Genomic DNA, 13079 nt, shown 5'->3' with positions numbered 1-13079 from the left:
AATATATCTAGACTCGAAAAAATATAATCCATAAAACTGATCTGATATACAGGGTGATTCAGGAGACGTGAGCAGGACTAATACTGCACATTTCGTAGATTGTAAGCAACACTTTCTTATCAGTATTAGTGAGGTTAACGTTAATTTTCTAGTCGTGTTGAAAAAAAAAGTTATTAATTTATTTACGACATGCGTGGTCACCCTAAAATTAGAATACTAAACTACCGATATTCTGTGTCAAATTGAATGTCACCACTGTCATCGCGGTCTGGTTACTTTTGAAAACTCGTATCTCACTCAAGTTTGACAGTTTATTTTCTTCGTAATCAAAAATTAAAGAGGTTTTATGCTTATTAATTAGGTCTTGTAGGGTGACCATGATTGTAGAGGCTTAAATTTGCCCTCACCAAAAAGTTAAAAAATAGGAAAAAATCTGGCTGTTTCACCTAAATACGACGGTGACCGATCAATTATCAGTTACTGAGTGTGCAGGATTAGTCCTGCTCACGTCTCATGAATCACCCTGTATATGTTTATAATGATTACGTTGACGTCGTTGACTCTATTTTGAAATATGGTGTACCACTGTGGGGTAATTCCGTAAGAATTAACAGAATACATAGTTTGTAATAGTTAGTCTCGTAAAGCCACCAGCAACCCAGGGCACTTACAATTGTGATAAAGAAACTTACTAATCCTAAAGGATCTCCAGCAAGATGCTGTCTTCCGTTCGCAGTCAGCACCTTCCCTGCCGAATCCGTGATGACCAGGGCAGGGATCCCAGCGACTCCCAGGGCCGCCGGGAGAGCCGCTCGGGCTTCGGCGGCATCCCAGGGCACAGCGAGAGCACCCACTGAGGACACGGACTGGACTGTGCGGGTGAAGGATTGCTCGCTCCTGGAATTTCAATATAAGTAAGTAAAAATAAAAACTACGTGATCCTTGGGATCACATTGAAGCGGATTTCATGTTATATGTTAGGGGTAGGTAGAAATAAACTTCTACGGGGAAATCACGGGCAAAAGCTTATAAATAGTGTAAGTATGACATGAATATAAAAGCTTGACCAGGAATATATGATCACGCGCCATGTTGCGGAATTTCACTGGAACTAATTTTTTCATACTATACTGAACTGTCACCCTATACATGAGAATAACAGCGCCCTCTTGACAATGATCATTACTGGTCAGGCTTTACATCACATTTTAAATACAAAAACCTCCTGAAAACAGTCCTGTCTCTCATTCTAATCTCTGTTCAACCTGAACACAAAGATTAAACGTGTACCTGGATTAACATTTCAATATCTATCCGCTGCCTAAACCGTAAACCAACACCAATACCATTGCAAATTGAACCTTACAAGAGCTTCATAAAGTTTAGAATCACACTAGCTTTAACATGGATTTACATCCGTTTTCGTGTGAAGAGTTGTCCCGCCGGGGTCGCATGTTATGCTTTAATAAGGGATGTATCGATATCGTGAATTGAATACCTTTACTGTTTGCAAATAAGTTCAGTGTAATTTTACTTTTTCGAAACACGTCATTTTCACACACTCTACTCAATCTGGGTCCAAAAGCGATTCGAAATATCACCTTGTAGGTAGCCAAACAGTGGGTGAGTACCTTTCTGTGGCTTTATGGATGACTCACGTTAGAACGGGCCGTGTCCGGGCCGGAGCTTCCGGAGCTTACTTTTCTATGACATGACAGGTGATCACGTGATGCTTTCCATAGAAAACGATGCGCCGGAAGCTCCGGTCAAACGTGAGTCATCCTTTATGGTCATGGTCAATCGCGCATCAATTACTAAATACTAATTGATCTGTTACCTACTGCCTAAATCAAATAATACCTATCTGTAGGGGAACTGTACGTGCGAGTGCTACGTGATGTGATAACAAGCGATACCTTCATTTAAATACCTACTGTGAATCGTATACGTCCTGCAAATAACAATAGGTACTTCCGTTTAAATCCGTCAAGTATAATACCTAGAATAGAATGGAAATAGCTGCAGTACCATTGTAGCTACATTTTGTAATACAATGGCAAAATCGTCAGTATACTACCGTCATCCGCTGAACGTGCGTAATGACCCACAAGTCCCACAACTTTGTAAGCAGTATTACTAGTGTTAGTTTACAAAACATTGTTTCACGCGGCCCAACTGTTTACGATCGCTTCATTGTCATACTAAAAGTAGGTGTGAACACAAACTAAAACCAGACAAAATTAACTTTTATTCCAATTAAAACTAATGGCACGGTAAGCTGTAGACCTCGCGAGCTTAACTAAAAATTGAAAAAATATATCGCTCCGCCATTTGAAAAATTAGCAAAAAATTAATCGGTAAAAAAATTAATCATCGACCCTGCTCAAAAAATTTCACGAGAACCGGTATTTAGTATTGCGACCTGTAGAGGAGAACGATTTGCCAAAGATGGCGTTTTTACGAGCAAACTTCGGCCATAATCCGGGGATATACGCCGGGTATTACTGATATTGTCTGATATTAATTTTGAAGATTAGCTGGCTTCTGTTTACTTAGATCTTCGATCTGATACATTGTAAGTTGAAATGAAAACTTGAGACAAAGTCTACAGCAAATGATTTAAGGTCCGCACAGCGTAATTTAGACCTAAATATAATAGGTTTTTAACTCGACTATAAAAGGAAAAGCAGATTTTGCGCGAATAGGGGTCTCAATTGATTCTATTTTTTAAGAGACGAGTTACAAAGGCTACATTTGTGTCGTTTTCCAGCCAAAAGTCACACTTTATCGCTTGTCATAAGGACGCCTTGACAGGTTATTCGTATAATGATACGAGCAAATCTCGTCCTCATGGTAAGCGACAAAGTGGGACCTTTGACTAGACTCGACACATTTTTAAACAGTTTAGAAAGACGACCCCAGAACGAACCGCGGAAACGGGTTAAATTTTCGTATCAAACTTGTTAAATAGCGTATAAGGTAAGGATAGGGTCCATCTAATATAACTCTACAGTGTGTTTGATATAGTCCGTTTTTTTAGCATTAGAAAAAGGGTAAACAATCTTGACGTGTCTTTTTATTGAAAAACACTTTTGAAAAATAAGTCACGGCAAATATGTAACAATTATGAATCATATACGATTATTTACATTCTTTTGCTTTCATAAGTAATAGTTACTGATTTAAAAACCGGTCAAGTGCGAGTCGAACTCGCGTCCCAAGGGTTCCGTACTGCACACATTTTCGAACGAGCGAGCAAAGCGAAGTTCATAAGTACTTACATTCAACTGTTCATTCAATTTTTCCACACACGGCTGGCTATCTTTAATTTTGTTCGAAGTTCGCAAATTGCTGGCATCTCACTCTGTCACTCTAATTACGGTTTCATTGGAGTAAAAGAGAAATCCCCGCAATTTGCGAACTTCGCTGTTCGCGATAGACCCTCTGATATACGGCAGTTCAGCCTTCTCATTTAGCTACTCGTACTTAAACCAATTATTTGTTCTGTTTGAGCACTAACCTCCTAAAGCTCATCCTTCGACCTTGCGTGGAGGCGCACCTCTCTTGGATGCTTGAGGCCTTCGGCCCAACGCAGAGCTCGGCCTTCGACCTTCGCACTAGCTGCCCACACCACGTTTCACGTAAATCAATAGCGGTTGTGGCCCTGATAGAGCTTATCCGCAATTCTTATTCTTAAGTCCGGCTCACGCTTAATTGCAGACTTCTTATACGTTTTTCCAGTAATCTATAGGTATCGGGCCCAATCGCTTAACAAAAGATAGAACAAAATCGACGATCTCCTCCTCCTGCAGGAAGCATGCACATGTCGGAGGCTCCGGGCCTTCGACCTTCGCATTCAGACACTTGTACTATACTTGTTCTGTGTTTGAACACTAACCTTCTCGGCCTTCGGCCGTGCGTTTCAAATAGCTACTGGGGGATGCTTCGGGCTTTCGGCCCTACGCGTAGCTCGGCCTTCGGCCTTCGCAAAAGCTGTCCACACCGAGTTTCACGTAAACCATTACGACTGTGTCCCTAAAACAGCCCAACCGCGTTTTTTTTCTTAAGTCTGACTCACGCTTGACTCTAGATTTCTAATAGGTATTCCTGTCATCTAGAGGTAAAGAACTATTATGTATATTTTTTTCAAAATTTTAGACCCAGTAGTATCGGAGTTAAAAGGGGGGGAATGGTAATTTTTTGCCTATTTTCTTAAATAACTTCTAAACTATTTCATATAAAATTATAAAAAAATTCATTTGAGATTCTCAAAATAAGCCCTTTCATTTAATATGTAACACGATATAGTTTGCAAAACTTTGTTTTTTAATTTTCTCATATTCCCCCTAAACTAAATTGGTCCAGTAGTTTTGGAGCAAATAGGCTGTGACAGACGGACAGACAGACGCACGAGTGATCCTATAAGGGTTCCGTTTTTTCCTTTTGAGTTACGGAACCCTAAAAACGCGTTTTTCAATTAAGAGACACATCAAGATCACGTAGTCTTTTTCTATTGCTAAAAAAACGAACTTATGTTCTATGAAATCATGACGTTTAAAATAACACTTGCTGATATGCCATCAAACACGGAGCAGAGTGAACTTAGCCTGACTATGTGTAAAAAGTTATACTAACAATAGCGTACAGTCGAGATACAATGTTTTGTGTTGGGACAGAACTTGGGACAAACGACATCCGACCGGCGCCAGATACCGTCGGCAGATATGTCCGGTTTGTGAGCTTTTTGCTGACTGTACTGGGAGATCTGGCGCAAAGATGTAAATAACAGATAAATTGCAGGTGACTTTGCAATAAGTATGTAATAATTTATACAAGGGAGCGCTCGAAATTTTAATAATTACTTAAGGGGCCCACTGATTAACAGTCCGCCGGACGGTATCGGCCTGTCAGTTGTTCGGAACTGTCAAAATTTTGTTCTAACTGACAGGCCGATACCGACCGGCGGACTGTTAATCAGTGGGCCCTTTTAAGTGTAGGTAAGTAATAATAAGCTTGGGCCTTGCTCCGCTGCTGGCGGCACCCTAGGTTAGGTTTTTTATAATATGTTTATATATTTTTTTTATTGTATTGTAAGTTTTTTTATATTTTACTTTTATAATTATATTATAAATAACCTAACCCAAGATATTAAATGAATAAAGGAAATAAAAATGTTGGTTGTATCAGTATGCTTATAGCGGCCCTTGGTTTAAAACTAAAAATGCATTGAGTTAGTCCCACCCTGGTACATAAAGAATGTTGTGAAATTGAGTAGCAAAGTGTTAGTAATAGAAATCCGTAATTTCTGCTTTCTCCTTCGGGAAATAGACGTGATATTAATTATGTATGTAAATGTACAACCGACGCTTGTTAGATAAGGAATGCAAATGTTAGGTACTTGCTCTTAAGGTAGAGTCATTAATTCTTAATGGTATTACAGCAAAGTCCTTATGTAGCTAAAAAAAAGATTCAGTTCGGCAGAAAGTATGAAACTTTTTGAAGTGAAAACTTCTTTAGCGGCGCTGAGCACTTTTTGAGGTGGGGAAAAAATTATAAACTCGATTCAGACGCGTAACGTAACGGTGACGTCATGTGTCACGGACAATGTTATTCACCAAAGAACTTTAGTCTTAACGTATCTTAATCAATTATTTAAAACTGGACTTTTATATTAAGCAATAAAGCTCAATGTTCTAATCTTGTACGGGCTGAAAAACGAGGATCTCACAGTTACATAATTTTATATCACTCCAATATAATTCAATAAAGCTACATCTTGATGAAATCGCTAATAAAAGTGAACTCTAGTACTGGTGAATAAAACTCAATATATTCAAATAACAAGATATAGTACTTGTTGTTTATGGTTTCGAGCGGGTGATGGGAGTAGAAGTCAAACACCTTATGTGTGATAGTATAAGAACGTATATTCTCTAAATGCCTGCCTATATATACACGTTAGGTTGCGCTGACACAAGCAATACGCGTTTATGTCGCAGTAAACCAAAGTGTTACTGCTAAACACTAAAAGTGGCTAATTGCCATATTACACCTCCCCCGAAAGTTCCTCTCACCGCCGGGGTGGCAGAAGAAAAAATTTAAACGCATGTTACTTGTTTACAATTTTTTCTGAAATCAATAAAAAATAATGTTAATAAATTATATAGGTATAATGCAAACAATCTTTATTTAGCTTGACTTTATGTGTCGTATTAATGTCGTAGTCCTTGTAAAAAAATATCGTTATCTTTTAATAAGAAAATATTATCTTCACTTAAAATGTTATCATCTCTCAAACGTTAAAATATTAATTTACTTCCTTTTCTCATAAAATATAAATCTCGTTCTTTAAAAACATTTACCTACTCTTCATCTTTAAAACATTTACTATTCAACTTTAAAACATTTAAAAACATTTGGTATTCAACTTTAAAATATTCACTCTCGCTGTTTATAGTTACGGTACCCTATAAATCTCGTAATAAAAATAACTAATGCCGTATTAAGACGGAGTCCTAAGCTCCTAACATAATTAATGGGAATGGTTACCCAGGGCATGGTCACCCTATAATCAATACATCATGGGCTACGCTCCCGTGCGTACCCGAACTTCATAACTACACGCGGGATTGGCTACCCGAGGGCATGGTCACCCTAAAACACAATAATAGCGGCATATCAGGCCAGGCTGTACGGCTCTGCCTGTACCTAGAGACACAAATACATTAAGACAATAAGTCTCCTACAACTTTCACGGAGGATACTGTATATCACACTATGATCAAGTACGAAGGACTAGTGCTCTAGCTATAAGGTCACATTTTATAAATAAATGTGCCTAAACTCCTTAAAACTTCTCAAACTTGTACCATACTGTAAGCTTTCTATAAAATAAAAACGATTATTTAACTTCCAAAATTCCAAAAAAAATATGATGTGTTAAATCAAACTTTCGCTGTATATCAGGTGATCAGTCCGACACGTAGCTAAAGTATCAATCATTACTCAAAAACAATTAAATAATTTTATTGAATTGAGTTGTTTATTACTTAATCGTTATGCGATGTATCAAATTTCATTCATCGCTTATTAAAATATTCTAACTCGCGGCAAAGTCTCGCGGCCTAGTTAAGTTTTCTGTCGACGTGCGCACAACGTGTGGCACGCGCTGCAAATTGCAACATACATAATTGAGGACACTATTCGACACTTTTAATTTTTATATTATATTATGACTTCTTATGAAAATTATTTATGCTCGAAACGAAATTGAGTTTAGCGACAACCTTTAATAATTATGAATGATTTAAATATGACTGCTACTGAATTGGAAAAAAAATGCTGGCTTTTAGAGAAAATTAAATAAAATACTAAATTACACGTAGGATTTACATCCTATTGCTGCGTGGCTGGCCGTCCTCGGCTTCGTCTTCGTCCGGTCCGGTGCGAGTTCGCGACCGGCATTCTTGGCAGCTGTTGACGCGGCCTGGCGAGCTGGCACCTCCACGTGGCACTCGCTTGACGCTTCATATGGCTGGCTGGCTCTGCTTCCGATGATTATGGTGGGCCGGGATAACCCTGGACACCTCTTGGTTTGCGAGCCGGGAAACCCTGGACAACGCTCTTCGATCTTCGCTCTTCTTGATTTCTCTTCTTAACTTGGTTTCCGTTTTTTGATGTTGGGTGATTCTTCTTGTCTGTTGGTTCTTAATGCTGGTTGGTTCTGACTGCGTGGATTCTTGCGTTGAAAGTGTGATTGATTTTCTGGGTTGATCTTGACTGCGTTGGTTCTTCTCTTCTTTTGTAGTCTTGGTAGATTATTTCTTCTTTTTTGAGTATTAGTTCGTTGGTTCGCTGGTCTGGGTCGCCATCAAATAACAAGGTATAATACTTGTTGTTTATGGTTTCGAGCGGGTGATGGGAGTAGAAGTCAAACACCTTATGTGTGATAGTATAAGAACGTATATTCTCTAAATGCCTGCCTATATATACACGTTAGGTTGCGCTGACACAAGCAATACGCGTTTATGTCGCAGTAAACCAAAGTGTTACTGCTAAACACTAAAAGTGGCTAATTGCCATATTACAATATCATGACCAAATATATTTAGATGCGAGGTCTGCAAGGTAACTTTACAATTTCTATTCGAATTTTAAACAATTAACGCTACAATTTTAAGCTCACTGGCCAGAAATTTCGGAACTAAAGTTTTTCAATAGAAAGGAGGATGGGATACAGTCATAGTGCTGCAGTCATTTTGGACTAGTCATTGAGTTTTCACTTCTGTCGGCACTCCCGGAGTGCAACCCGTTGTTTTTTTTATTATACCACGTCTGTGGCAAACAAGCATACGGCCCGCCTGATGGTAAGCAGTTACCGTAGCCTATGGACGCCTACAACTACAGGGGTGTTACTTGCCATAGGTACATAAAAAAAAGATGTATTAAATATATTATTCTGAAATATATTCAAATGGTTGTGGCTTGTGGCATAGAGTCAGATCGTGAAAAGTCTGCAGCGATTTTGATAGCCCACGTAGTGCAAGTGTCATTTTAAACGTCTAATTTCTATGAAATTATGACGTATAAATAACACTTACACTGCGTGGGCTATCAAATCCGCTGCAGACTTTTCTTGGTGCGACTCTAAGTAACTTATCTGAATTTTTAAAGTGGCCGTAGTGGTTCAGGCTCTGAGGGTCTAACGCGAAAATCAAAAATAATCAGTTTGTGTGTGTGTGATGTGGCTAATAAAAAGAAAGTCAAGTAAGGGTAGATGTAATAACCGCCCGGGGCGGCAAAAGTGAATTATACCCGGTATAATCCAACGCGTCGAGATTTACCCGAAAATGGCGGCAATGGAGGCCGATAATATTCCCGCCATAACTCTCGCACACACCATTTACCCCGGCGCGGCTTTTCTGCGTTATAAGCTAAATTAAAGAATGAAAAACTGGCAGAAAACATTTCAGGATGTCGATTCCAATATAAATTTTTTTTATGGTTTTGAGCTGGTCTTGACGATCGTATAGCGTCCAAAGTCCCTGCGTAGTTGCGTACAATTTTTTGTAAATATTCCAAATCCAAATTCTATTTTGAACTTTTATTGTGTAACTAAGGGTTCCATTTTCAAAACAAAACAATTGCATCTGGGTCTCAGAAGGCTAAGTAATTGGTGCGCATCTCACGCACGACTTTCACTTTATTTCGAATGCTTTAATCGGCGTGAGTTATCTTCTAGGTCGTATCAAATGAGATCAAAATCGTATCAAATTTTTTAATCAGAATCGGGCTCGTCGGCCAGTTCAGTTTTAGATTCACTAAACATTATAAACTTGAAATGGCGGGTTAAGTTCTAAAGCATGCCTTTTAGCTCGCGTATTGGTATTTAACGGTGATAAGTGGGATCCAGACTCCAGACGGAATGATTTTTCGTACAATCTGATTAAATATATTAGTTAATTTGACTTAACTATTTGGTGTGGAGGCAAAAATTTAATTCAAGGATATACGCTAGATGTGATTGACGTAAATTTAATTTATGATCAAATTGGCAATATGATTTTCCCATATGGACTGGCCTACTAAATATAGCCGGTCAAACAAGTTTGTCAGTAGAAAAAGGAAATTTCTATGGGACGATAACACTTTGCGCCTACATTTTTTGAATTTCTACTGACGGAAATTGCTTGACAGAGTATAATTTCCATGGTTTCCAATCACGAAAAACAAAATAAAACCAGTGTTGCCCCCCTAAACAAATAAATCTACCAATGGCAAACTGCCGACACTGGCTGCGTAGTAAGTAGGTAACAATCTAATTTAGTTTAAGTAATGGAATCCTTTCCGGGTAAATAGGGGTAAGCCAGGGGAGTTTTATCAGGGTCCGTGGTATAATAAAAGCCGTGTGTTTTTATTACGCTTTATGTTGAGCATAAATTGGTGGATGTTTGGCCGACGCCTTTGCCACTTAACGGCACGTGGTAGAAATAAAATGGTGTATGAATTATTTACCATACCTAATGTGGCTTATCTTGTTCATAAAGTTTTAATATTTTGCATGTGTGCCATAAAAACCTTGTTATTACGCTGTAAAAGTCCTAGTAAGTTATTTACACGTTTAAATACCTAGTATCATAATTGTCAAGTGCCTAAGTATTTACAATCAAAGAATAGACAATAAGTTTAGTCATATAATTATTACACTTTAACTCTCGCGTTTCTGTTACTGTTAGAACTCTCCGTAATTTAACTGGTTTTCAGGATCGGCCATACCATTACCGATAGCTAAACCATTGAGGTTTATTTTGATTTCCGCTGTGGGGTTCTTCTTGTGAACAGCGTAGTCTAGAGCCGGCGGGACACACATCCCGCCGTATGACTCTCCCGCGATGAAGAAGTCATTCCGCTGCAGCTCTGGGAAGAGCTGGAAGAACTGAGTCAGGCTGGAGTGCAGATGTTCAGCGATTTGTGTCTCATTTGTGCAATAGCCATCCTTATGTTTAGTAAAGCTGAAACCAGCGCCCACTGGGTTGTCTATGTAGATCATATAGTGGTTCAGAACCCAATTGTGTTCTTTGGGTATGAACGTGTGGTTCTCCAGATAAACCGGTCCATTTCCCATAAAGATATTGATCAGACCTGAACCGCCTGGTCCTCCTTCCAACCACAAGAGGACTGGGTCGTTGTCCCTGTCAGTGGACAAGCTCGGAAAGTACCAGAAGAAGTGATTGGAGTCGTAGGTTTTGTCGACGGTGAAGAAGCCGGCGTAGCTCTCGACGTGCAGGTCGTTGAAGAGCGGCACGCGCGCCAGCCGTCGCGCCTCGGTCACGTCCCCACGCTTGAGGTACGGCGAAAGAAATAGGGGTTCACTGGGGTCACCTTCTGCATTTGCCCGTAATATTACAATTTGCAGAACAATGTTTACAAAAAGGCACTTTTTCATTTTGACTGCTCTTTGCGTAAAGCTGATAGTAAACGAAGGACAGGAAAGGCAAAGGTGGTGTTTATACACCTAGTTAATAATTATGATATTGTACGTGTTTGACACATAGTTTATTTTATTGAAAACAAGTTAGCGATATGAGCGATAGATCATTTTAATAGGACAGGGATAGTTAATAAAAATACAGACTATTTACTTATATATTTTTGATACTGTTTTGCATCACTTTATTTAATTGACAAGGCTAACAAGAGACTTGTTTAACTGTCCCAATGTTTTGTATTATGGGTAAAACGCTGAATCATGTCCAAAGCCCACCTGGGCTGGTCCATTGGGACCCCATGTCCCGCGTTACGGACCAGCACCTCCAGCAACCTCCCCCCCTGCTTGGCGTACCCCGCTATCTCCCCGTCCACGCGCCAGATCGAACGCTTCGCCGTTCTGTACTCCTCAGAACCACTGAAGTTCAGCTTCTGCAAGTAGTTGAGTGTAAGAGGATACGCGACTATAATGTCCAGTTGCCCGCTGTAGATCAAACAATGATAATGGTCCAAGAGTTCAGACAACCACGGCGCGACAGACTTCATCATATCTTGTCTTAAATGTTCATGTGGTACAGATCCGTTATGAAATGTCAGATCTCCCACATGGATTGCGTTTCGAACAGAGTTATTTTTCAAAATACTCTCATATTCTGTTTTTTATGTGCAAAATATATTTTAGGATCCAAGAAATTATAATAACTATCGAATCCTGTGAAGTTCTTAAAATAACAATCGGGCCCCGCAAGTAATTCGACAACAATATCTCCCGCTTCTATCCACTGACTGTTTCTAATATAATTTACGGCCTTTGCTTCATTTTTCTCGAATATTAACCGTTCATTGAAATCTATGAGTCCTATTTGGTACAAAAAACTTCCGTATAGAAGCTGGTGTTCAGGATTAACCATACCATTACCGATAGCTAAACCTTTTAGGTTTATTTTGGTTTCCGCTGTAGGGTTCTTCTTGTGAATAGCGTAGCCTAGAGCCGGGACATACTTCCCGCCGTATGACTCTCCCGCGATGAAGAACTCATTCTGTTTCAGCTCTGGGAAGAGCTGGAAGAACTGAGTCAGGCTGGAGTACAGATGTTCAGCGATTTGCGTCTGCTCGGTGCAGTAACCTTCCGGGTGCTTGGTGAAGCTAAATCCAGTCCCCACTGGGCTGTCTATATATATATCATATGATGACTTAGCGCCCAATGGTGCTCTCTGCGCTCAAACGTGTGATTTTTTATGGCAACCGGTCCATTCCCCATGAATACATTAAGCAGCCCCGAAGTTCCCGGTCCTCCCTCCAACCAGAAGATGACTGGGTCGTTTTCTCTGTCTGCGGACATGCTCCGAAAGTACCAGAAAAAGTGATTGGAGTCGTAGGTTTTGTCGACGGTGAAGAAGCCGGCGTAGCTCTCGACGTGCAGGTCGTGGAAGAGCGGCACGCGCGTGAGCCGCCGTGCCTCGGCCACGTCACCGCGCTCGAGGAGCGGCGTCAGGAACAGGGGCTCACCGGGTCCACAGTCGCCATCCTCTAGGTCAACCTCCGGGTTACAATGAGTAAAGATTTTATGCGAAAATAAGGCCTGTAGAAGGATAGCCAATAGTTGCTTCACCATTTTTATTAATAAATAAAATTAAGGAATGTCTTGCATTCACTGTTACTTGTTGAAGTCTGACAGTAAATGGATCACTAGAAGCATAATAACATTTTAAAAATAAATAAATAATACCATTTTATAACCGTTTGTTAATTATTTGTCATTTGTCATTGTTTTTAATGCATAATATTCAGTAGAGGCGATAGTAAAATTAACGGTACATTTTTTTAACAAGTGACCGTAAATCGTTTAGTAATATGACATTTAAATACGCAATTAATAATTTAATTAAATGACAAACAAATAATTTTGTAAAATGACAAATAAATAAAACTAAACAATAGGGATGTTTAAGTAACTATTAGTAGTCTATTTGTCTCTAACCAGAAACACGCATAATACAATGCTTGCTTTTCAATTTCATGCTGTAACATTAACGTCATAAAAACAAAAGAAAATGCGTCCAGGTATGTAATAAAATGTGGCATGTGTATAG

At 39.4% G+C, this 13079-nt stretch overlaps 2 protein-coding genes and 1 pseudogene across 2 annotated transcripts in view; all 3 read right to left on the bottom strand.

Moving 5' to 3' along the window:
- LOC134799935 (nucleoredoxin-like) overlaps nt 1-13079 on the bottom strand; it is a 61579-nt gene that overhangs the window by 1540 nt on the left and 46960 nt on the right. Inside the window, exon 4 of the mRNA XM_063772373.1 lies at nt 693-897. Within this exon, the coding sequence (XP_063628443.1) occupies nt 693-897 (205 nt within the window). The remainder of the gene's footprint in view (nt 1-692; nt 898-13079) is intronic.
- Nucleotides 1-13079, bottom strand: part of LOC134799915 (translation machinery-associated protein 16 homolog) — a 169746-nt gene that overhangs the window by 123382 nt on the left and 33285 nt on the right. The gene's annotated exons all lie outside the window — the stretch shown is intronic.
- LOC134800298 (venom serine carboxypeptidase-like) lies at nt 9473-12601 on the bottom strand (annotated as a pseudogene).

This window comes from Cydia splendana, chromosome 19 (assembly GCF_910591565.1).
Source record: "Cydia splendana chromosome 19, ilCydSple1.2, whole genome shotgun sequence".
NCBI classification, from domain to species: Eukaryota; Metazoa; Arthropoda; class Insecta; order Lepidoptera; family Tortricidae; genus Cydia; species Cydia splendana.
The sequence above is the reverse complement of the archived record's forward strand: the minus strand, read 5'-3'. Positions and strand labels throughout refer to the sequence as shown.